The following is a 22580-nucleotide window of genomic DNA, read 5'->3' as shown; positions in this document are numbered from 1 at the left end:
GCCTCGACACGATCTTTATGTTCGTCGACCGCGGATGATCCACATGCCAGCTTGTTCGAGGAAATTCAATCGCCGTAGATCCCATCTAATCCGTTTAAACGACGTCAGCGACAGCATTCAGATGCAACGCTCTGTTAAAAGAGCGGCGTTCCGGTGTATCGTTTTGATGATCTCAAAGAACGTTGTAAAAACGCACGCGCGTGCTAGAATGCGTTTATTCTTGCAATACGGTTTTTCGCGACAAAGAAAATAAAAGTAGAAAAAAAAGGAAATATATTGATATTAAAATAAAATAGAAATTAGAAATACATTTATCGCAATATAAAAATGTTATCTATTGTCTATTTTACACCGTTATGCCGTTTCTTCGAATTAAATTAACCTTCTTTTAAATTAGATAACTGGTCATCCAATTACATAGTTATCCTATACTTTAGCCCCTGTTGTCCGGCAGCCAGAAGCTTCATCAACAGAGGCTGCGACAGGAATGTCAAACATTCACCTGTCCCCGGTAGGCCACATCCTCCCCCCCCCCACCTTCGTGGGCAATTAGGTATACTGCTTTCGGAAACGCTGTTCCCCTTATCCGTTAACGGTGAAACGGCCAGATCACGCTGCCGCGTTATCCGAGTGATCGGACCGAGTGATCTCGAAGTGCGCGATGTCTGTCTGTCCGCCGGACTCAAATTAAGAGAAACGAACGAGCTGCTTGGCTTAGATAACAGTCGGCGCTGAAACAAACCATTGCCCGGTCGCAAATCACGATTGCATCGCCGAGATTGAACCACGAACTTCCTAAACTCGAATTGAGTCTCTCGCGTCTATTTTTTTCAGGCTTAGGAAAAAAACCGCAATGTTAAATTGGAAATGTCGAGAGAAGTTGAATTCTGTGTTTTGCGATAAAACTACGGCGAAATTAATAATATTACCAAATTACTTATATATCGTGCGATAAAAATTACACGAAAATTCAATTTTAAAAGAGCGTCCGCGCGGACTTAAAGCGTGATATTTCAAAATTTCACAAATTTAATGACCGCTTCTTGGATTTAATGGTGTCGGTTATATTTTTATCATTTCTGTGTAATATGGGTGGAGATAGAGAGAGAAAGAGAGAGAGAAAGAGTGATAGAGGATCCTAAAACGACGGGACAGTGAAAGCGACGTGGATTAGGTCTCTCTCTGTTGGAGAGTCAGGATTCATTCAGAGTAGATTCATTCCATCTTCAATCCCATTGTGATAAGACGCGACATCGAAATTTAATTAAACGCGCCTCGCCATCTGACGAAGAGCTTAGTGCCTTTTAACCGAAATGTTTACGAGCTCGCACCGTTATAGCTTTCCACGCGACCGCACTCGAGAAAATGAACCTATACCCGCCTTGAGAAAACACACGGGCGAAGATTAATGATTCCGGACAATTTGATAACAATGTAGTTCGCTGGAAAAACAACCGCGCGATTCACACCAAATTCAACTGGCGGATAAAAATGCTTTGTGTATAAGTATCTTGTCGTTGAAAAAAAAAAAACGTATTCATAATTATTAGCGTCTTTTAATCCTGAAACCATTAAAAATGTACATTGCATCGCGTATTAATTATCCGAATTTCGAAGAACGAAACGCGGGTGCAATTACGATTGAAGTCCGGATCGGTGAGATCTAAAGGAATTTCCGAGACCGTTGGTCGCCGTGAAATAATATTGTCTAACCAAATGCCGGACCCGGACAAACTATTTCTCGTCCGCACAGTCGCGCACCTTATTTATTTATGTTGCACTCGTGACCTCGGCGTGGAAGATGTTATTACAAGGACCTTCCTACGATATACACGGTGACGATTACATAAACGTCGGCGAGAACTCGATAATGCTGGTTTTGTCAACGCTCTTTTCGTGCGTCCTGTCCGGAGCTGCGTGGGCGACGCGAAGGCACGAAAAGAGGGTCGCCAAATAGATGATAAAAAGGTACGAATATGTTGATTGACCATTAATAATCGCCGATGCGTAATAATTGCGACAAAAAAATCTATTTCTACGAAAATGCAAAGGAAATTACAACGCTCGCGAATATAGCTCTTGTAGAAACATTTGGAAAAATAATAGAAAACCATTTAACCGTTAGAAAAATTATTCTTTAAGCGAGATATAATGATGATGTGAGAAATAATATTATCCCGTTAGTAAATTGACAGGACACATGTTCTTTCTTGAGAAGTCACTCCACGTGTCGTGATATAAATTCACCGTTCCTAAGGCATTGTTGACTTTGACACGAGAACAGCTTCATCGTGCTCGTCAGGCATATTACTTGCGAAAAGGATCATTGATCAATCGAACGAAGTAGTTTTGTAGAAAGTTCAACAACAACGTATACGATTTTTCGCTCGTTGGTCGAGCACGTGCTGTTGTATTACAATTCGTAATACGCGTGTCGCGTTGTCTGTTTCTTTAACAAACATCGGTACACCTACGCGTGTGGCCGAAAGCATTTTTTTTCGCTCACGAATATTCGGATCCGGTACGAAATCCTTATGGTTTGTCGAAGGATCCTCGAGAGATATTTGAAAAAGATTCGGGATTGCGCACACATGTAGTGCATTTAATTTTTATATATCACAAGAGAGATGCATATTTTGTAATCTCTCGGTTTACGCATATTCAGTTTGCAGTGTAAAATTTTTATTCATCGTTACGTATATTCCGTCTGTATATTCCGATTTAAAAAGAAAAACACTTTACTGTTTGCTATCCAATCGATCCGAAACCGATCGGCGTCGCGTTACTGAATAATTTTAGCCTTGGGGCGATGCCGATGTCATCGTCGGCGAGGTTCAAAGATCGATTCGTCGAAGAGATCGGTCGCGGCGCGTCCACTCCTTCTCGAAATCTGCAAGCTCACGCCCGTAAAAATATTTTTTGTACGCGTAACACGAGTGCCGTCCCTCAAAACCGTCGGCCGGTGCTTCCATCGGGCGCGTCCGAACAAGGCGTTTCGCTCGCAAGCAAACACCGCGCCATGGTTTGCCTGGTAATTGCTGGAAACACCTTGCGAGTGTTTACAGTGTCATCGAGGCGCGGTCACACCTCGCTCGTGCGGGTCCTATGAGAGCCTGTGTCCTGTCACGAAGAAGTGACGCGCAGCCTGAAGTATAGTGCCTGAGAAATTTTGAATACAAAACCCCTGGTCGAGAGAAATCTCAGAGACTCGATTAATTTATTACAACATAGTGATATAATCTTAACACGTGCCTTATTTAATTCGTCTCGAACAAGCATGTAATGAAATTTCTCTCATTCTTCCATCTATAAAATGATGTTTATGCAACATGTGCATTGTTCGAGTTGCTCAAGTGATACGCAGAATCAGGCGTGTATTATCGGTCTTATAATTACGTACTTAACACACGGCAAAACTTGGAAAAAGATACGCTCGCGCACAATGCAAGTGATTGATGTCAAAACCTTGGAACGTGGATACCGTAGCTTTAATGCACACCTATTGTACAATTGTGATATGAGAGAATATTATTCTTATTACACTGTCTCCGATGATGAGTATATTGTATAGCCAGAGCGTTCTTTGCAAAATGGACACTCGTATAAGAGACATAATAGGGAAATATTTATAACTATCGTCACAGAAATAGGGATGCAAGCTGAATGAGATAGCCGCTCATACTTGGTCTTAGTGGCTCCATCTTCAGCAATCTCTTAGAAATTTCAATGTACTTTTTTTATTTAAAAAATTTAAAAATAAAATACTGTAAGATGTAACTTATCTCTTAAATTTGTTTATCAAAAAGAAAAAACACATTAACAATATGTAGAATTAAACAAAAAAATTTTAATACGGTTTGTAGTTTACACTTGGTTTATAAATTTTTTCATTAATCAGATTTTACTTTCGTTACATATGTAAAAAATGCATATTATAACTTATAATTTACACTTAGTAGAAATAATTTCTAAAACAATGATAAAAATATATATGGTTTAGTTGGCTTCTAATAATGTTTCATGTTCAGAATCTTCATCTATATGCATTTCTTCTTCCTCTTCCTGTGTTTGTTCTCTCACTCTCTGCGTCTGTTTTCGTTTCTTATTTTCCTGCATTTGTTCATCTTGTTCTTCCTTTATCCTATCTTTAAGGCCAGCAGCTGGTGACCGAATAAGAGACATATTACGTTGTACCTCTCTAACATCTCTCTGCTGCTCCACTAATTTTCCATGACGTAACCTCTGCATAATGTGCAAATTTGATCGCTTCTGTCTAATAGATTCTACTTTCTTCATTGCTTGCATGGTCTTAGTCCATAATTCTCTGTTATATTTGATAGGTACATTCCTCCTCTTTTCGAACTCGAACGATGGATCCACTGCCAATTCTTTCCCAGCAGTTTTTCTGTATGCTTTTGTCCATTTGGCTTTTCTGGGATTCTTCTTCTTTTTGAATGCAGCATGGCATTTTGAACGACAAAACCTGAATATCTGTAACATATTTCACAAAATATATCAATGAACAAAAATGACCGCAAATTAAAAAAAATTGAATTATGAATACGATTATTAAGAAAAAGAAAAACCGTCATGAGAAATATATTTTTTGAAAGGATAATTTCAGCCTAAAGATATGTAAAATATTTAAGTTTGAAGAAAGATAAGTGAGGGATTGTTTTAATACTTATAGTTTACATGAAGCACATAACCTTATTTCAATACTAATACGCATTATACATGACAATTTTCCTTTTCAACTTCATTACATATAACATTAGATTAAAACTATTCTTACCTTGCAATCATTCCTCACGAATTGAATTCCATGTCCCGGATATATCCGGGATGAACAGAAATAACACGTTTCTATACGCATGTTGCGAGAAACGTAAAAACTTACACTCAGCTGTACGCCCACGTGCGTCGTGTGCGCGAAGTAGAGAGAATTCTGAGAAGGGGCATCCGTTCAACACCGCTGCGATCATTTTACTTGGAACTACATAGTCGCATTCACTTTTACACACTGTTGGTAAATAACCCTACTACTTGGTGCATGTCTGTGTATGGATTTAATTATGTAATAATTAGAATACTTTAGAGAATTATTTAAAAAATAACTAATAATAAAATAATTTATATAATTAAATTAATTATATTTTATAATAATAATTCTTCAAGTCTAAAAGGGTGTAGATAGCGATATTGAAGAGATCGATAAACGTTCTATAACAAAAGGAGGAAAAGAGGACTTCTTTTACTTTTCTACTTTGTTCTCAAGTTTTTTTTTCGCTTTGACATGTAGGTATAGACATGGCATATAGTATTTTTAAATGGAGAAGTAGGTAAATAAAGAAGATATTATCAATCGATATCACATATTGCAAGTATTTAAAGTATCTAATATTCAATATGTACAATATTGAAAATAAATATTACATATTCAACAAAATATTTTATATTATCTTGTGAATGGTAAAACTTTTAACGTATGATAACAGAGTACACTACAATGAACAATTGATATATTTAGCAAACTTCCCATAAGGATGGCTGAACCGCACAGTCATTTAGGCTTAGCAACCCACGAACCTAAGCTCATATATTATACAGACATACACTGCGGTTATACACATACATTTACATTTACACAAGCAATTAAGAACTTTAAAAGGAAAAGTTTAAAAGTGCGAAAAAAGTAAAAGGAACTTTACAAGAGAGAATGTAAAATAGGCTCGTTACCAATGATATCTTTTTTTTCATTAATAAGAAAAATATTTAGCAAACTTTGATAGAATTGAGAGAAACAGAGTGCTTTAAAAGTATTATTTTTTTATTTTTGAAGTGAATGTAAATATACAAATAAAAATAAAATAATTAATGATTTTTTAGTTTTGAGATGAAAATTGTGCACCTTTCTATAGATTAAAAAATTTTTTTATATCTTTATTTGAAAGCTTTAATTAACTTTTTAAGAATTCTAAGCCCAGAAAATTAATGCTGACTTAATTCGATCCAGATTAAAATGAAAAGTTATTCCCAGTTTTTATGTAACAAAAATATGACATCCTATATCGAATCCATGTTTTGTTCAGTCGTTGAAATTGTTTTTTAAATCTATTAAGAACTTTAAATCTTTGAACCTTTTAATAAAAACGCGAATCTAGTGAATACAAAACAAATATTAACAATAGCAACAGAAAGATTTGCAAATAGGTAAGAAAATTTAAAGTAAAATAAATATTTTGATATAAATACACGCATAAGTACTTTTGATTCTATCGTAAACTGTATAAATTTTTTATATTACATACAGAAGATTATTTTACAGAATATAATCAAACATCATTTTTTTATTTTTGAAAACGCTAAATAGACTCGGAAAGAATGTTAGAATTGAAATGATAAAATCTCAGATACGATTATAATATGTAAATGTATCAAAAAAATATATGATTGATAGTAATAATTAGATATTTCTGACGCCATTGTCGGTTGTTGTTGCGGTTGATACTTCGAACCGGAACGACATATGGACAAGTATCGATTACAAACGGAGAGCTACTAATTTAATATCGGGATCGAACGTAGGGCTGTTATAGTTCCGCGTTGACTCGCATATTGTCTCTCAGTAATGCCGAGAGAAGACCGTTGGCCGGACGTGTTTTTCTCGCTCGTGATTTTCAACTGGAAGCATGTGGAGCCACGTATTGATCTCGATCGTAGTCCTACTAACGTCGTTACTTTATCATTATCATTTTAACGAGCCGGCCAGCATTATCGATCACCCCGAAACGCATTACGACTACGTCATCGGTAAGTTCGTTTCCCGGTTTACGCTTATCGGGTCGCCGGTATTTTCGCCCCCCGCGATTTCAGCACTCCTCCTTCCGTTGATGCTCTGAGTTACGCATCGATTTTTAATCAAAGAGGATTTGCGCGTGTCTTGCAATGACAAATCACATAGTACTAGATTGATAGGCACTCTAGACGTCCTAAATGGACGAAAAGTATCGGTTACAATCTGCTTTTGCTGTACATAAAATTAAGGTATTAAATTGCTTTGATTATTTTGAATACACACTTTTGGCAAATGTTAAAAAAATAAAAAACAAAAGGTTTATTTTTTAAATTTAGATTTGCACTCTTGAAGTTTAATTTGACAAATTTTTACGTAGTCAATGTTTCGTATTACTGATAATCACTTTTGCGTAGCGATAAAAAAGTGCTAAATTTCATAAATAATTTACGATATAAATTTCTCGTTGCCGCTGGATTTAAGTTGGCGCTGGCACGTCTGGTTGCGTGATCGCCTCAAGGCTCTCGGAAATGTCGAACGTGACTGTTCTGCTCGTGGAAGCCGGTGGACACTTCGGGTGGCTCTCGGCTATGCCGCTTTTAGCACCAATGATGCAGGGCAGCGAGGTCGACTGGGCATATAAAACAGAGTCGCAAGTTTTCTCATCCCGAGGACTCGACGGCTATGTAAATTAAAGTTCTATCTTCTGATAATTTTCTTCTGTACAAAAAAAAAAACGCGAGGACATTTTCTATAGCACTTTTTTGTACAGTAGAATTTTTACAGAAACAATTCACTATAAATTGATTATACAAACTTTTCACGCGAAGATAATTAAAAAATTTTAGTTATGCTTTAGTTAAATGTCATTATACTACAAAACATTTTATTGTAACGCAAAAGAAACATTTTGGAAAATTACATTCTCAATTTCGCGCGTGCTTTCGTCATTACGAGCTCCTTCAATCATCAAGTTTGTTTAGAGACAAAACTGGCCTAGAGGGAAGGGCTTAGGCGGCAGCGGCCAACTTAATTATCTCGTTCATTCCTTCGGGAGACCCGAGGACTACAAGAGATGGCCGAAGGGCTGGTCGCACGCCGACTTGCTCCCCTACTTTCAAAAAGTATCTGATATTATGAACGTTGTTCCGATGCCGGAGGAGGAGTATTTAACGAAGGCCTTCGTTCTGGCAGAGGAGTCCTTGAAACTAGAGAACGTTTCTTTACGAAAAGCGATGTATACTGCGAAAAAAGGAGCTCGTTGGAGCACGTACCACGCGTATTTGCAGAAGGCTTGGAATCGCAAGAATTTGCATATTCTAATGAATACGCTTGTCGCCAAGGTACAGTCATCATGATATTCGCACTGTAATTCTTGATAAGTTTTTTTTTCAGAACCAGATTTTACTTGTCAATCGTCACACTTAAAAATTTATGTTAAATAGCGTTCGCATATTAGCTTTTTAATTTTGTTTATATATATATATACTCACATCTTTGTCTTTTTTAATACGTGGCAGGTACTTTTCAAAAACAATAGAGTCAACGGCGTTAAAGTGATATATAAAAATGGTTCCTTCGGGAAAATTAGAGTAAAGAAGGAAGTGATCCTTTGCGCCGGTACTATCAACACTCCGCAATTACTTCTCATCTCGGGTATAGGACCGATCGATGAATTGGAGAAGCACAAGGTGGTAGATCAGAGTGTTGCTATCAAATTTTTCAATATTTTAAATAGAATGATAAATTCGATTCATAGATACCCGTGGTGCGAGATCTACCGCAGGTAGGCCGGAATCTGTTCGATCATTTGAACGTGCCCCTTTACGTGAATCTGCGGGAGCGAGTCAGTATCACGCTCGCAAAATTGCTAACTGTGCCCGAGGTGTTCAATTATTTCGCCTTCGGAACCGGTATGTGAAATAACACGCCAATGACGCCGCGATCGTTTGTTCGCGATGTCTATTGACGCATGCCGCGCGGTCGATGTTGTAATTCCGCTCTATGTATACCCTTTTCTCGATCGCATGTTAAAGGATGGTTGGCCACTAACGGCGTAATGGGATTGGGGCGCGCTAATAACAGTGGCCTCCTTCTCTTCGGAGTGGCGTCCACGGAGGAAAAGTTGTTGAAGGCCATCTCAAATTTGGAGACCGAGGTGATTGAACCAATCGGCAGCTATATATACATATATTTATTTTCACTTTTAAAATCGTATTTCGCAATTTTTTATTTCGACAAAAAAATACTTTGGCACAATTGTACATTTTATTTGTAACGATTATAATTTAATTGACGCTATGTTGAGAAAAAAGATTAATAATCGATTATTAGACATATAGGTCGCTGTTCCCGTCGTATAACGACAGTATGCATGAGGGATTCGTTTATCTCGTCTCATGCCTTCAACCCAAGAGTCGCGGAAGTATAACATTGAGATCGAATGATATTCATGACTCGCCAAAAATTAATCCTGCGTATCTTCAAGATCCTTACGACGTCACGTGCACGTATCGAGGTAAGCGTGTGACCGTTTTACCAAAATTTTACTTTCAGAAAGTAATTTTATTCTGGAAAAAGTTTAATTCTAGAATTCGCTTACGTTTTATTTATTTATTACTTAAATTTATGTAAATAAATAACAATTAAGTTTGATTTTTCGGTAAGCTATAAACTTTGCGCTTGAGACGCTCAATACGAAACTCTTTCGCGAATACGGTGCGAAGGTCCACGTTCCCGATTTCGAGGAATGTCGTCATTTACGACAGGACTATCAGGACATCAATTATTCGGAGTGTGTTATGAGAATCGCAGGACTCACGAGTCATCATCCGTGTGGCACATGCAGGATAGGCGCGGATGATGACGCGGTTGTGGATGAGGAATTAAGGTAAAAGATAGGGAGCACATTTATTGTGCAGGACGTTTTACGAGATGACGTCAAAAGGAGTAATCGTAATAAAAATATAATTTCGCTCTCTAGGGTAAAAGACGTGAGTGGATTAAGGGTAATGGACGCCAGCGTGGTGCCGTCTCCAATTTCTGGCACGCCGAATTCTGTTCTCGTTGCGATGGCCGAGCGCGCGTCCGATATAATTTTGGATCGAGCATTTAATTAAGGTTTGATTAATTTTTATGTATATATATATATATATATATATATATGATACATTATTAAAAAAAAAATAATAATAGGAATTTCATGTAATTCATTGATTACAATTCGTCGTTGATCAGGGAGTTTAGGGATAAGGGAAGAATGATCGAGTACGCAAAGTGAAAAATGTCCATAGTGCTCCAAGTTTTTTGTAATTTATAATTAATGGTAAAGTTTTCTTTTGTTTTACAGTAATCGAACAGTTATTAATATTCTAATTAAATTTCGATTAATTTTTATACAAACAAAAAGGGTGAGTTACACTCAACGGCATAGCCACGAATCCCTGCCACCCCGTCCGCGCTCGGAGTATAAAGAAAAAAAGAAACTTAATTTTTTTTTACACGCTCCCTCTCCATGAGGGGTTTCTTTCACCCCAGTTCCCGTCCGGGATCGTTTACGATGGCAGAGTTTCGACGTTTTTCCTATCCCATTTCCGCATCTCGCTTCTCTCTCTCTCTCTCTCTCTCTCTCTCTCTCTCTCTCTCTCTCTCTCTCTCTCTCTCTCTCTCTCTCTTTTCCACGCGCATATCCGCAAGCACAAATACATTCCTCTCATCCTTCCTGTTTTCCTTTCCGTCACAAACGAATTCGTATTCTGTTTCCTCGCATCGATTGCTTCTCTTCTCTAGCTCGCTCTCTTTCTCGCAAACATTCACTCACACACATACTCACATACACACGCGTCCCTGTCGCCTCTTATAAATAAAATAGTTCGTGAATATAACGCGAAGTATTCGTTTTTCGCATTTTCGAAAACGCAACTATGCCCGATGCGCGATTCGCTCATACCGCAGATAGACGAGCCCTTTCGGGGTTCTCGCATCTGTATCTTCTACTCCTCCTCGCCTTCCTTCTCTTTCACCCTCATTTACAGCAATAATTCGTAACGTAAACTTAATCTCTCAACTTAAAACAAAATTGGTAACCACGTAATCGCGGCGCACGCCGCGAGCCTCGCGCTCGCCTCGGAAAAAAACTCTCTCTCCTTCAACAGATTTCATCCGCGCGAGGAAATAAAAATGAATACGAACAAAAACAACGCGACACGAGTCGAACGAAAAAGGGATCTATAGATCGAGCTACTCCCTCGGACACCTGCGTACCATTCAAGCATCGGTGCCGATGTGACGCAGGAGTATCGAGAAATCGCAGTTGATTCGCGTTGATCTGACTCGGCTCTACGTAAGTCGACTTAATGGCGAATCCGATTATGCAATCACACGTTCTCTTTCTTATGCCAGAATCAAACAAGGTCAGATTAACGAGAAACACGCGGGACTTCCCGCGAAAGCGTTCGGCTATGTGTTTACGGGCCACGAACGGCATTTCCGGCGTGCGGAAGAAGCTCGCCGGACGTGCACCGCACCACCGGATGCGTAAACGCCATATTTTTCTCTTTGCTTTTTTTTACTTTTTATTTTACTATAGATAGAACTCTTGTTTTTTTTTTTTTTTAATCCTCGAAGAGAGGTGTGCAGTCGCATCGCGGGACCACGACGACGGGGAATCACTTAAGATCTAAACAAGTATTCCTTAATATTAGATATATAACTATCTCTATTTATATGTATATATATATGTATATATATATATACTTCTTCATATATATATTTATATTGAAAAAATGAGTGTACTCTCTCGTTATCATTATAGGGATAGATTATCGATTAATTTGCAATTGCGTGTAACATAGACGCGTCCAGCGCATAGAAACATAAATAAATAAATATAAACGGATATATTTACATTTATACTCGGATAAAGGAGGGGGAGGGTATGTGATATCGTGGAAGGTCCAATGGGTATAATTATATATATTCCCTTCTCTATTTTCTCTCTCTCTCTCTCTCTTTCTCTCTCTCCCTCTCTCTCTCTCTCTTTAAATATATATGTATTTATATATATGCATATTTACGTATAAATCTCATTCGTCTGTTGCCCACTGTGTCCGGTGCCGGCATATCTACGACTTCACCTCCGCCGTAAATACGCGGCGATTATAGAAAAAAACGAAGAACGAAAATAATACTTCGCAGAAACAGAGGAATCGAAGGACCGTAGATGATGCGCGAATAACTATCTCGATATATATATATATAAATATAGATACGGAGTTTGAGGTAGAAGCGGTTTCGTATACTTATCAATATGTTGTATCATCATGTGTGCGTTTGTGTAAGCGTTGGTGAGGTCTTGATTATCAGTATTCTCCGAGTACTAGACAAACAACTTGCGATCCAACGAAAAGCTCGCGTTTCTCCGCCACCGATGTGGCGTCGATTATTAAAACGAAAAAAAGGTACAAAAAAAAAAGAAAATGAAAAACAAAGAAAACGGAAACGAAATCTGGCAATTGCTCATTGATCAGAGAAGGAGAGGATTTCATTGATACCGATGATGATTTTCGCGTTCATTGAGACGAAACGGAAAACGGAGTGAAGCCTTAATCTGCGTCTATGTTGTACGGAATTCCCATCTTTTTTTTTTTTTTTTTTTAAAGTAACCACATTACGTTCTAGGCATATATTAAAAAAAAAAAAATTATCAAACTCGGTGGGATTGAAGCGACGTGCCTCAGTTGGCCGGCTAAACCGGAAAACGGAACAATCGATCGGCGACGGGCCGATTACTATACGAGAGAAAAGGAAAAGCAACATCACTGGACGAGAAGAAACGAGTTAACGAAGAATAAATATATATTGTAGTAACGAGAACATTTTTTCGCGCGTTTAATGCGCGAGAGAAAGATTCGCGTAGAGCCGCGTGATAAAGAAACTCGAGAAGCGCGCGTGGACCCGCTATAGATATATATTTATATATATAATTTTTAATATATATTATATGTGTGTTAACCGCCGACACGCGCACGAGAGAGGCCGTGTCGTACGGGAAAGTCGCGAGAGAAAAATCGGCGATAGAAATCCGGCGGTGATTTCCGTGGCGAGCGATTCGAAGAATTGACGCGGCGGTCATTAACGAACTCCCGGCGATATACACATCAGAGAGAAAGGGTGTTTAACGAACGAACACACCGACACAGTTCCTACTATACACCCGACTATTGCATCGCTTGATTCATTGATTTATGTTTATTAAGAACCTTATCGACTATTATACTTTGTAGTTTGTACTTGGTTTTCATATTCCTGAGAGGAGGACTCGCGGCGCGCCGCGCGCCGCGTCGGCGTTCTCGGGGTGCCCCGTCCGACCATCGGCAGTCTTTTTCCACTGCTTCCTCTCTTTTCGCCGCTCCCCTTCCCGAGACGGGACCGACAGCGGCGGCGCGACGCGCCGATCCGGATCCAATCTTGCAAACTATCGCTTTACTGTGTTATTTACAGAGATTTTCGTAATTCTTCTTCATCCTGTGCGCACCCTGTATGTCGTGTGTGAGGTAGCATTTGTACTAGTGTGTGATACGAAGTATTGTGATCCGTTTATTGCCGGCGCGGCCGCGGCCGTTTGAGCGCGTCGACAACGAAACTCCGTCGCTGAGGTCCCGCCCGGCCTCTGTGGCAGTGTTCTCGCATACGTCGCCACGATGGGAGATCAGTCTTATTGTTTGATAAGATGAGGAAACGGGCGCGAAAGATAGGCGCATCCGAAACGTCTCGCCGTCGAGCGCCCGTGCGGATCTTCCGGAGAATCGTCACTCGGCCGATCTTGTCGAGCGTTCGACTTTCGACGCTTCGGACGAGACTTTATTGATGAGGTAATACGGGGATACGGCGAAATCGTCATCGTGATCGTGAGCGGAGGCCGATCGTGCGGAACGGTGTCCTCGGCGAACGAGCTCGTCCCCGACGCGTTCGGCCGCGCGGCGCGCGCTTGGTATGCTCTCTTCCTTTTATGTATTACTTATAAAATTTACAGCGTGTATAGTAAGTTTACAAAATCCACACATCCTGCCTTTCCCGTTTGTTAACCCTTAAACATTACGTTTACTTTGTACTATAAGTCGCGGCCGGGAAACGTGCCGCTCGTCCCCCGAACATTCGAGGTCCCGCTCTGCGACATCGCTACGCCGTGTGTTTGTTTCTTATTCTTTTCTTTGTCCTCTTCCGCCTCATCTCCTTTTTGCTTTTTTTCGTTTTTTCTCTTTTTCTTTTGCTTCGTCGATTTTAAATATGCGTGCGTGATACATGTAATCATTATCAACTACGGTATAGTACTATTATATACTATACGAGCAAACGGTACAGTAGTTGCCAGTGCACTCTCTGCGCGCGGTGTAAGGTGCAGTGATGACATCAATTTTGCTCCCTTCCTCCCCTCCCGCGGGCAGCCGCGATTTCCTTTTTTTTTTTTCAACTGTCCTGGAGCTCGCTGCCCGCGCGACGTCAATGGTAACGAAGGTTTCCCGTTGCGGAAGGCAACTTGTTCACACCGTGACAATCGTCCGTTCGGGCAAAACTCGAGCGTGCATTTTCGAATTTGCAACCAGGCCTAATTATTACAATTTAATATCGTTGTAATATAATATTTTTTTCAGATCAATTGCCTTTAACGTTTACAGAAAAGATCGAAAAGATGCAACGCTTACGCTTTTCTCAATTTGGAAGATTTTATTATCCGATTGGACGAATTTGGAACCGAGCAATGCATCGTGGAAAATCCAAATCACTCGAATTCTTTTTTTTTTTCGATAATCAGTTTTTCTTTTCGCGTTGCCCCGAAAAGCGCGCTCGAGCGAGCCACGGTGTGAATTTCCCTCACCTCTCGTGTCAAGCCTTGTGTCACACACGACATCTATAAAGGATTCTCAATCCGTAAAACACATATTATAGAAACAACATGCAACATTTTATCCTACGCCGTGATACAATAATGGTACATACATACGTGTCGCGCGAGTGTCGTGTGTATGTGTGTGTATGTGTGTATATTCGTGTTCTGCGTGTACATATATATACATATAGACCAAGTATAATTTTTACACCAGGTATACCGGACCCGACGACCGCGAAAACTTCAACGAAAGCGCGTTTTGACTTCCAGCCGCGGATCCCACTTACGCGTATCTCGACAAGAATCAATCGCAACAACGAATCCAAAGTGTCATCCCCGAGTCGGCGACTCGGGGCTGACGCGAACAAAATTGAAAAGAATTTCAAAAAAAATAAATTTTGTAATCATTCAAAAGCGCAACATTCGACACTTTTGAGCAAAGTGACGCGACGAAATCAGCAGATCAATTCAGAAGGTCGAATAAAACGCGGATTTTCCGAAAGATGAAAGAAAGTCCATCCTGAAAGAAATATGCAAATTCCGGAAGAAGATACATTTACACGTATAGCCGAGGTCGCGATAATATACGACTAATCCTAAATTCATTTTAATTCTACATTGATTATCTTTTAGGTACGTGTGTCATTTTTTTTCTTTCTTTTTGTAATTCCGTCGACTGACATTGTCTTTCGCTCTTTTTATGTGCTGCGTTATATGTGTACGTTTGTATGTCTGTTTGTGTGTGTGTGTGTGTGTGTGTGTGTGTGTGTGTGTGTGTGTGTGTGTGTGTATGTGTATATATGTTTCTCATGTAAGTGTCGGGCGTGAAATACCTTTACTACGTATGCACTCCTAATTCTTACGTATGACAAAACAATTAAACCCTGGGTTTAACCGACTCCCTCCCAAAAAAGTTCCGCGTTCTGACGTTATTACGCTAACTTTCAGAATTTCGCCGCTCCACTTGCCGATAAACTCGAGTCTCCTACTTCTTAAACTTAACGCTAATTCATTGTACCACTTAAAGGTATCCTCTTCCCCCCTCCCGCCTTTGCCTCTGCTTAGCAGAACAGCCGAAAACAATATATATATTTATCTTGTATATATATTATATATATAAGTAAAAGATTCACATTATAACTTGGCATACGCGATCATACCTATTTACACGAGCGTGTGTCTGTGTGCCATCCACCTGTGTAACTCCCTCCCTTCCTACCTCCCCCCCCCCAACCAACCTTCCGTGTACAGAGTGTGTACGGGTGTGTGCGCGTGTGTGTATGTTCCTATCATCACATACGTAAACGACACATAACATCTTTGAATATCCTTCCCGCGGTCTCTTCCTACCCGGGAATCAACTTCCCTATGACTATGTAATCTCCGTCGTCCAGCATCATCAATCCCATCTCCGGTTAAACTTCGTGCGCCCTCAAGACAATCGGCGTAAATCCGAATAAAATTTTTCCTCCACCAATTCGTTTTTTTTTTGTTTGTTTCGTCTTGTTTCTCACAAGCGCGTCGGCGCGTCCTCTCGCCGATTTTCCCGGCGATCGACACTCGCTTTTCCACCGCCCTCCTCATTTTTCATCACCTCCTCGCTTTTTTCCCCGGGACGAAGAACGGTGTGACCAAAACGTGCGACCGTCCACGCGCGGCGTGTCCAAAACGCGCGGACGACGCGTACGCAATTTCGACAACGGATCTCGCAATGTGCTCCTTCCCCCGAAAACTCGTATTCCATGACTCTTCACGCATACTCTGTGTACGCACTCGCTCGCTCTCGCGCTCACTCACTCCTCGCTACGGTTTACAGTTGTACATACGTGCTGTTATTTTAGCATAATGCGCTTTTGCGATTAAAAAAAAAAAAAAAGAAGAAAACGGATCTGTCATACGTACAGATAGATATCACGTGCGATCTGAGGATCTCGGAGCTTTCGTATTGGCGAATTCTTTCAGCGGGACACGAGAATGATTGCAAACGGAGAATAAGTAGATTTATCGAACGTATGTACGTATGTACGCTTGACTAGTGTGAATCAATTTCTGCGATTGAAGAAGAAGGAATGAATTAGGATTGACAGATGGAGAATTCGCTGAGGCGGCTCCGAAATCCACGATCTTGTGTCACCCAGTGTCAGGGTAGCAATGGCAGGAGAACTGCTTCGACGCTAACAGGACGAAGTAGTATAATAGTAGCGGCTGTACGGAATGTACAGGTTTTTATTATTTACGGTATAATCGCTATTATGTTCCCTGTCTGTGTATATGTGTGTAATGCATTGCAAAACGATGAGGTAGTACTGTCATACTTTTGGCAGAGTATGCGCGCGCGTGCGCGACGAGTGCTCTCGCGTATTTCAGCATTCGAAAAAAAAAAAGAAAAAAAGGAAAACAGAAACAAAAAGAAAAAAAATTAACTCTCTCCGGTTTCTATACTATTGTATCTCCAGCTCGCGCACGACGCTTTTAAATACTAAATAATTCTCTATATCGTCTCTATTGTCTCTGATAACTTACGGTAGGCGGTATCGTTGTGAGAATAACCATTTAAACTTTCTGCAAAAAAAAAAGAAAAAAATAAAGGGGAGAACAAGTAAAACGGAAAAAAAAAATAAAGAGAGAATCTGTATAAAGTGTAAATACTGTAACAAGTAATATCGTGGGTGCCATCCTGACTAGGAGTATATCTCTATATATCTATACATATAGGTAATGTGTAATATAAATCTATTGCATTGATCACATCTTATACAACCGGGATAGCAACTATTTTCCGCGCGCGAACCGCGCGCACTATTTCCTTTCACGTGATCGATGGCTATACTCTATAATTCTCGGTACGCGACTATTGCTCCGGACAAAAGTCCGCATTTTAAACATTGTAAACAGGTAACAAAGTGGTAGTGATCGTTTCGCCGCGGATGCGCCGCGCCGCGAACCAACTTCCGTGGCGAACGCGTGGCAATTGACGAGCGGCTGACGCGCGCTTTGAGAAGAGAAGGAAAAAGCTGAAAGATCGATATCGACGCGGTAGTGCGACGATGTATGAACGTGATTATTGCTCGATCGACTTGTTGCCGTTCGCGTCGTCGTCATGCGCATTCGCCAGGAAGTTATCTATCGGCGGTCGCGCGCTTCCCCGCGGCTAAATCGCATGACAGTCGTCCGCCCTAGAATCGCAGTAATATCGTAAATGTCATATATAAAATCGCATCTGTATAAAAAGGGTGCGTATCGTCGGGTGTCATCTTCGGGCGCGATTTTCCGGATATGTGTGTCACATTTTTTGTTGCGTATGCGTGCGTATGCGAAAACGGTGAAAAACCGAAAGCTGATAGGTGTGAACGGCCCAGAGTAAAAAAAGCGTCCAGCGTTTTTGGCACTGTGTGTGCGCGAACGCGCGTGTCGTAACGATATCTCCGATGGACATCACCCAACGGACGTCACGATCCTATAGGCTCGACTTCTCAACAGCGATGATAGTATCAGAAATATTGTATATATCGGTAAATAACGGCGTTAACGATTAAGATGCTACGGCGAGTAAATCCGATCTATGGTAACGTTGAGCTATCAAAAAGATCAGCGCTCTGTCTCCGTCGCGCTGCGCCTTGTGCCGCGATTTCTTTAAGATTTACCTGAGTTTGCATTGTTCTCTCGTCGCAGTCGCCTGCGCTTGTGTGACTCTGTGAAGTGTCGTGCTTATTTCGCGCTGCGTTCGCTCCGCTCTTTACCTTCACTCGCCAACTCTCGCCCGTGAAAAAGCTTCTAGTTAATAAATCCTTACTTGACCGTTGCACTTTCATTGACTAGCTTTGTGATTCGCAGCATTTTCGCGAGCGTGCCTCCGAGGAATGCGCTGTGCGCATTGCGTTCTTTCTATCTCTTTCTTCCGTCCGTCAATCGAATCTTCACGATCGCGTTCCTCGACGATGCCGAAGAGCGCACGGGAAGAGGTCGTTCCTCTCGGGCGAGGAACCGGGACGGCGTTCGCTGACGACGACGACGAAGGGAAAAACGAAGGTACCTACTGCAGCTTCTCCTTTCGTCTCGTTCGCTCTACCCGCGGCGCGATCTTCGCGATCGGCTCCAGCGAGTGATCACGGGACCGCTGGTCCCGATACCACCGCGCGCGGACCGCGACGGCGACCGCGGTGGCGACGACGAGGACTTTGTTACTGCTGCATGCTATCCGAGAGCGAATGATTGGACTGTGGGAAGAGCTTCATGTTGTTGTCTTCTGAGTTGCAGTTAACCTTATGCTCTCGCGCGATGTGCCGCCTGACAGTGTTATTCCTGGTGAATGTCCGCGAGCAGTACGGACACGGCACCCTGATGCCCTGGTGACGTTGCCGTATGTGAGCGCGCAGATTCGTCTCGTAGCCGTACAGTCTCTCACAGTAGGGACACTTCAGTTTTTTACCTGCGGAGAGAGAAACATCCGTTTACAAATCGGTACCAACGATTTTACTCAATGCTGTAAAATGGTTCTTCAAAGACAAATAATAATCATAGAGAAAGTAATTTTGCGATAGCGAAAGAACTGTTAATTATTATTAATTAATATATAAAAATCTTTCGGCCTCTTTAGCTTTATAAAGGACTTTTGATTTTTATTTCTTTCTCTGTCATTGTTTAATTTTGTTGTTATTCGCTTAATTCGCATCTATGTGTTAAAGACGGATACAAATACGCGAATTGAGTAATAAATAAAATCGTCGCCTGTACGACGCAAACGCCATACGTCTTAATGAAAAGACAGACGTTATTCGATACATTTCGATACATCGGAGCTGAAATATATTAATAGACACAAAAAAAAAAAAAAGAATATCTCACGGCGGCGATACACAAAGAAGTGTAAAGAAAAACATTTTTCTCTTCCGAGCGGAGTTAGAGTTTTTTTTCACGATCGCTCGATTTACTTGATATCGCCTCTAAGCTAATCATAGCTATTGCTCGCGCGCTGCGTATATACGCGCGAAACCTTCGTGGAAGGAAGCGTGGATGCAGATTGCGCAACCCGGCCTCTCTTTTTTTCTTTCTCTCTTTCTCGCACACATACACAGTTTTTTTTCGCCCGCGCAGCCGCGCTTCGCCATTAGTCCCATCGGCGAGAAGAAAACAAAGTTCGGGCTCAGGCGGACGATTCATGGTGGAACATTAGGCCAATGCCTCCGAGATTGTTGGCGCGTGCAAGGCCAACCTCGGGTTCCACGAGCTTTAATATACTTCCTATCCAGTCCGATTAACTTGCGCTCGAAGTACCATTTACGACGATCACCGGCTCGGCCTTCTCGCTACGCGCCAACGCGCGCAACCGATCGTGCTGATAAATAATTTTCATCATGCGCAATATTTTCAGCGCTTCCTGCATACCTCTCTCTTTTACGCTAAATTCCTAAACTTAGGTAGTCGGAATTTTTCGATCACCTTTGGTTATTATATTGGATCTTTTATCAAATTAATATTCTTTCACGAACGTTTCTGTACTATCAAATATTGAGTTGGATTTTTTACTGTAAAATATTTGAAAGAGACGAATCCCAAAAAGAATATAGCGGTTAGTTGATTGTATATTTTGATGTAAACTGGCCATTTATTAAATATAACACAGCGTACCTTTGAAGGATCTACGTGATGCGGAAAAAATAAGAATAACCAAGTATTAAAATTCAGCAGAAAAATACTGTTCGACTCGTACAATGCGATATCTGGGACAAAAAAAAATCCGAAATTCTTTGCCCAATGTCATTAGCGTTAGAGAAACTGACGATAGCGCGGGCTGACCGTGACACCGATCCTCATCACAATGTAGCAAGAAGCTCTTTGTGAGGCCGAAAAACTGCGCACTGTACCAATGACATTTTGTCCGAGCGAAACGCGCATTAACTTGTACGCACGTTGCCCCATTTGGGATTTCTTTTTCTTTATTCACAAAGAGATGCTGCGGCGGTTCTAACGACATTCTCCCGGCGAGTCGGTTCGTCAGAGCATCATCGGCGATGACGTCATTGCACGTGCGCGCATTTAACAATAATAACATCTTCCAACATAATTCCACGTTGAAAAAATCACGTTCGATGAATTGGCCGAAATCGCGTTCGCGTTTCTACGACCATAACTGAACGGGCCATTCACTAGCGGGCTGCGTGAGGAGGCCGCACCGTGTCATTATGGAAATTATATAGATTAATCGGGAACAGTTCGGCGGCGGGCCGAAAACAAAGAAAGGAACGTTAGACCGCCCACCATCAAAACCGTGCTCTCCGAAAGGATTCCTCGCGCGTTCCGAAGCATTCAAGTGTCACAAGAAACAGCAAAGAGGAGATGCGGGCGATGAGAAGACGTCGTGTTCGAACGAGCTGGTCACACGCTAGATCTTCGTAAAAATCGTTACAACCACATGCAACGCATAAATAATTGTGGGTGCGAGTGGAAGAGAGCGTATGCGTGTACGACGTAATAACCGTGGCCGGACAACTTCGTACGCAGAAATCGAACTTTGGAAATTTCCCACCGATATTCGAGTTCGAGTTTTTAATTTTTTTTTGCCAATTTTTATTATTTTTGTAAATTGGTGCACGCGTATTGTCATTTATTCAACGCCACGCTCGGATTCTGAGATTTATTTGTCTGATGCGAAAATTGTGCCCGGTGTCAACGTGACTGGGCGCGGAACAAACGACCGCATTTATCGTGAAATTCGCGCTGAAAATACGGGCGGATGACGATATAGCTGCGACGGTGAGATGACACGCGTGCGGTTAACAACGACGCGCGGAACCGCGCCGGCTTTCTCGGCGCGGACAGCGCCTAAAAATAGAGAGCCGTGGCATCGTAGAAAATGTAAACGGGGCCGCGGGGCAGCTCGGCCTCTCGTGCAGCTGACTATGAAATTCACAAAGGACCCGCGCGCCGGAACAAAGGCGCGCGTACGCGCGAAGACGCTGTAAGCCGGAAGAGAGAGAGAGAAAGAGGCGCGGCCGGCCGGCTGGCACCGAAGGAGGAAAGGAGAGAGAAAGGAAGCGAGTTCCCTCTCCCTCTCGCCGGTGGCGGATCATCGGCAGGAGAAAGGACGGGACGAAGCCGCGGGGTAGGTACGCCTCTGAAACATGCAGAAACGCAAAACGGTGCCGGCCAGGAAGCGGCACGACCGCGCGCTTCTGGGAAAGGTGCCCGCGCCATCTGCGCCGCCCAAGAAATCGCCGATCCGCCCGAGTCTCGTGTTTATCGATGATTACCACACATAGTTTCGTTCCCGAATGTATTAAGGTGTGAGAAAGAGAGAGAGAGAGAGAGAGAGAGAGAAAAAAAGAGAGAAACAGAAAGAGAGTCGGTGCGGCGCCGAAGTTCCTCGGACGCGAATTCCGTTCTGCGCGAAACCCTTGAAGTCGAGGCACGCCGATCGAGAAGTGCTACAACGGAAAAGTGTTACTCGGAATCTACCAGAACGAATCTCATCTTTTCCCCTTCGCGTCGCGCGTTATTAAATCGTCCCGAAGGGTAGAGCGAACGCTCGTCGGAAAATAATTAAGCGATCCAATTAGTCTCCCGAGAGCCCGGGCTCTCGCTCGCGCCTCGAATTATCGTCACGTCCCGAAGCGGGCAGACGCTGAGAGTCGCGCGAGTTGATGGTCCGGAATGAGACGGAGGAAGTCGCGGAGCAATCTGGAACGCCGGGGCCTCCGAATTCTCGGAGGAATCGTGCGTGTTTGACCGAAGGGCTCGGGCGTGGTGGAGAGGGGAGGCTGGCGAAGGCGACGGAATAAGGAAAGAGGCCTGAGGAGAGGTCCGCGGGTGGGAGCGGTCGAGCGGGAGACGGCAAAATGGAAAGGTTACGTTACGAAACGCAGCAGCAGTCTCCAAGGTCTTTCCATTCCCCCGTCT

At 42.0% G+C, this 22580-nt stretch overlaps 3 protein-coding genes and 1 long non-coding RNA gene across 11 annotated transcripts in view; 2 read left to right on the top strand and 2 right to left on the bottom strand.

Annotated features, from left to right (window-relative positions):
- Positions 1-22580, top strand: part of LOC105669996 (uncharacterized) — a 100949-nt gene that overhangs the window by 76438 nt on the left and 1931 nt on the right. The window lies entirely within an intron of this gene.
- Positions 3828-4953, bottom strand: RpL24-like (ribosomal protein L24-like). Its single transcript, XM_012363246.2, has 2 exons — positions 4796-4953; positions 3828-4491 (listed from the first exon to the last, which is right to left on the bottom strand). The coding sequence occupies exons 1-2, from the start codon at positions 4874-4876 to the stop codon at positions 3997-3999; spliced, it is 576 nt and encodes a 191-aa protein (XP_012218669.1). The 5' UTR covers positions 4877-4953; the 3' UTR covers positions 3828-3996.
- On the top strand, positions 6592-9928 carry ninaG (neither inactivation nor afterpotential protein G). 2 transcript variants are annotated; one of them, XM_012363232.2, is made up of 9 exons: positions 6592-6813; positions 7280-7482; positions 7780-8139; positions 8317-8487; positions 8556-8709; positions 8833-8954; positions 9131-9314; positions 9464-9686; positions 9780-9928. In XM_012363232.2, the coding sequence occupies exons 1-9, from the start codon at positions 6693-6695 to the stop codon at positions 9913-9915; spliced, it is 1674 nt and encodes a 557-aa protein (XP_012218655.1). In that variant the 5' UTR covers positions 6592-6692; the 3' UTR covers positions 9916-9928. The 2 variants fall into 2 exon arrangements, with proteins under 2 accessions (XP_012218655.1, XP_067215247.1); XM_067359146.1 differs by lacking the exon at positions 6592-6813 and adding an exon at positions 6946-7047.
- chinmo (Chronologically inappropriate morphogenesis) overlaps positions 10093-22580 on the bottom strand; it is a 52852-nt gene continuing 40364 nt past the window's right edge. For all 6 annotated transcript variants that reach the window (XM_012363234.2, XM_012363233.2, XM_067359147.1 and 3 more), the window contains one exon: positions 10093-19113. In XM_012363234.2, coding sequence (XP_012218657.1) covers positions 18866-19113 — 248 coding nt within the window. In that variant the 3' untranslated portion in view covers positions 10093-18865. The remainder of the gene's footprint in view (positions 19114-22580) is intronic.

The sequence above is a fragment of the Linepithema humile genome, chromosome 7 (genome assembly GCF_040581485.1).
Source record: "Linepithema humile isolate Giens D197 chromosome 7, Lhum_UNIL_v1.0, whole genome shotgun sequence".
Lineage (NCBI taxonomy): Eukaryota > Metazoa > Arthropoda > Insecta > Hymenoptera > Formicidae > Linepithema > Linepithema humile.
This window is presented reverse-complemented; position numbering and strand designations above follow the sequence as displayed.

Bases quoted from the DNA above. Each gene is read 5' to 3' on its own strand.
- ninaG (XM_012363232.2), top strand. From the start codon at position 6,693: ATGTGGAGCCACGTATTGATCTCGATCGTAGTCCTACTAACGTCGTTA. The intron at 6,814-7,279 runs GTAAGTTCGTTT...GCTGGATTTAAG, and splicing joins GCATTACGACTACGTCATCG to TTGGCGCTGGCACGTCTGGT. The intron at 9,687-9,779 runs GTAAAAGATAGG...TTCGCTCTCTAG, and splicing joins GTTGTGGATGAGGAATTAAG to GGTAAAAGACGTGAGTGGAT.
- RpL24-like (XM_012363246.2), bottom strand. From the start codon at position 4,876: ATGCGTATAGAAACGTGTTATTTCTGTTCATCCCGGATATATCCGGGA. The intron at 4,492-4,795 runs GTAAGAATAGTT...AATATGTTACAG, and splicing joins TCGTGAGGAATGATTGCAAG to ATATTCAGGTTTTGTCGTTC.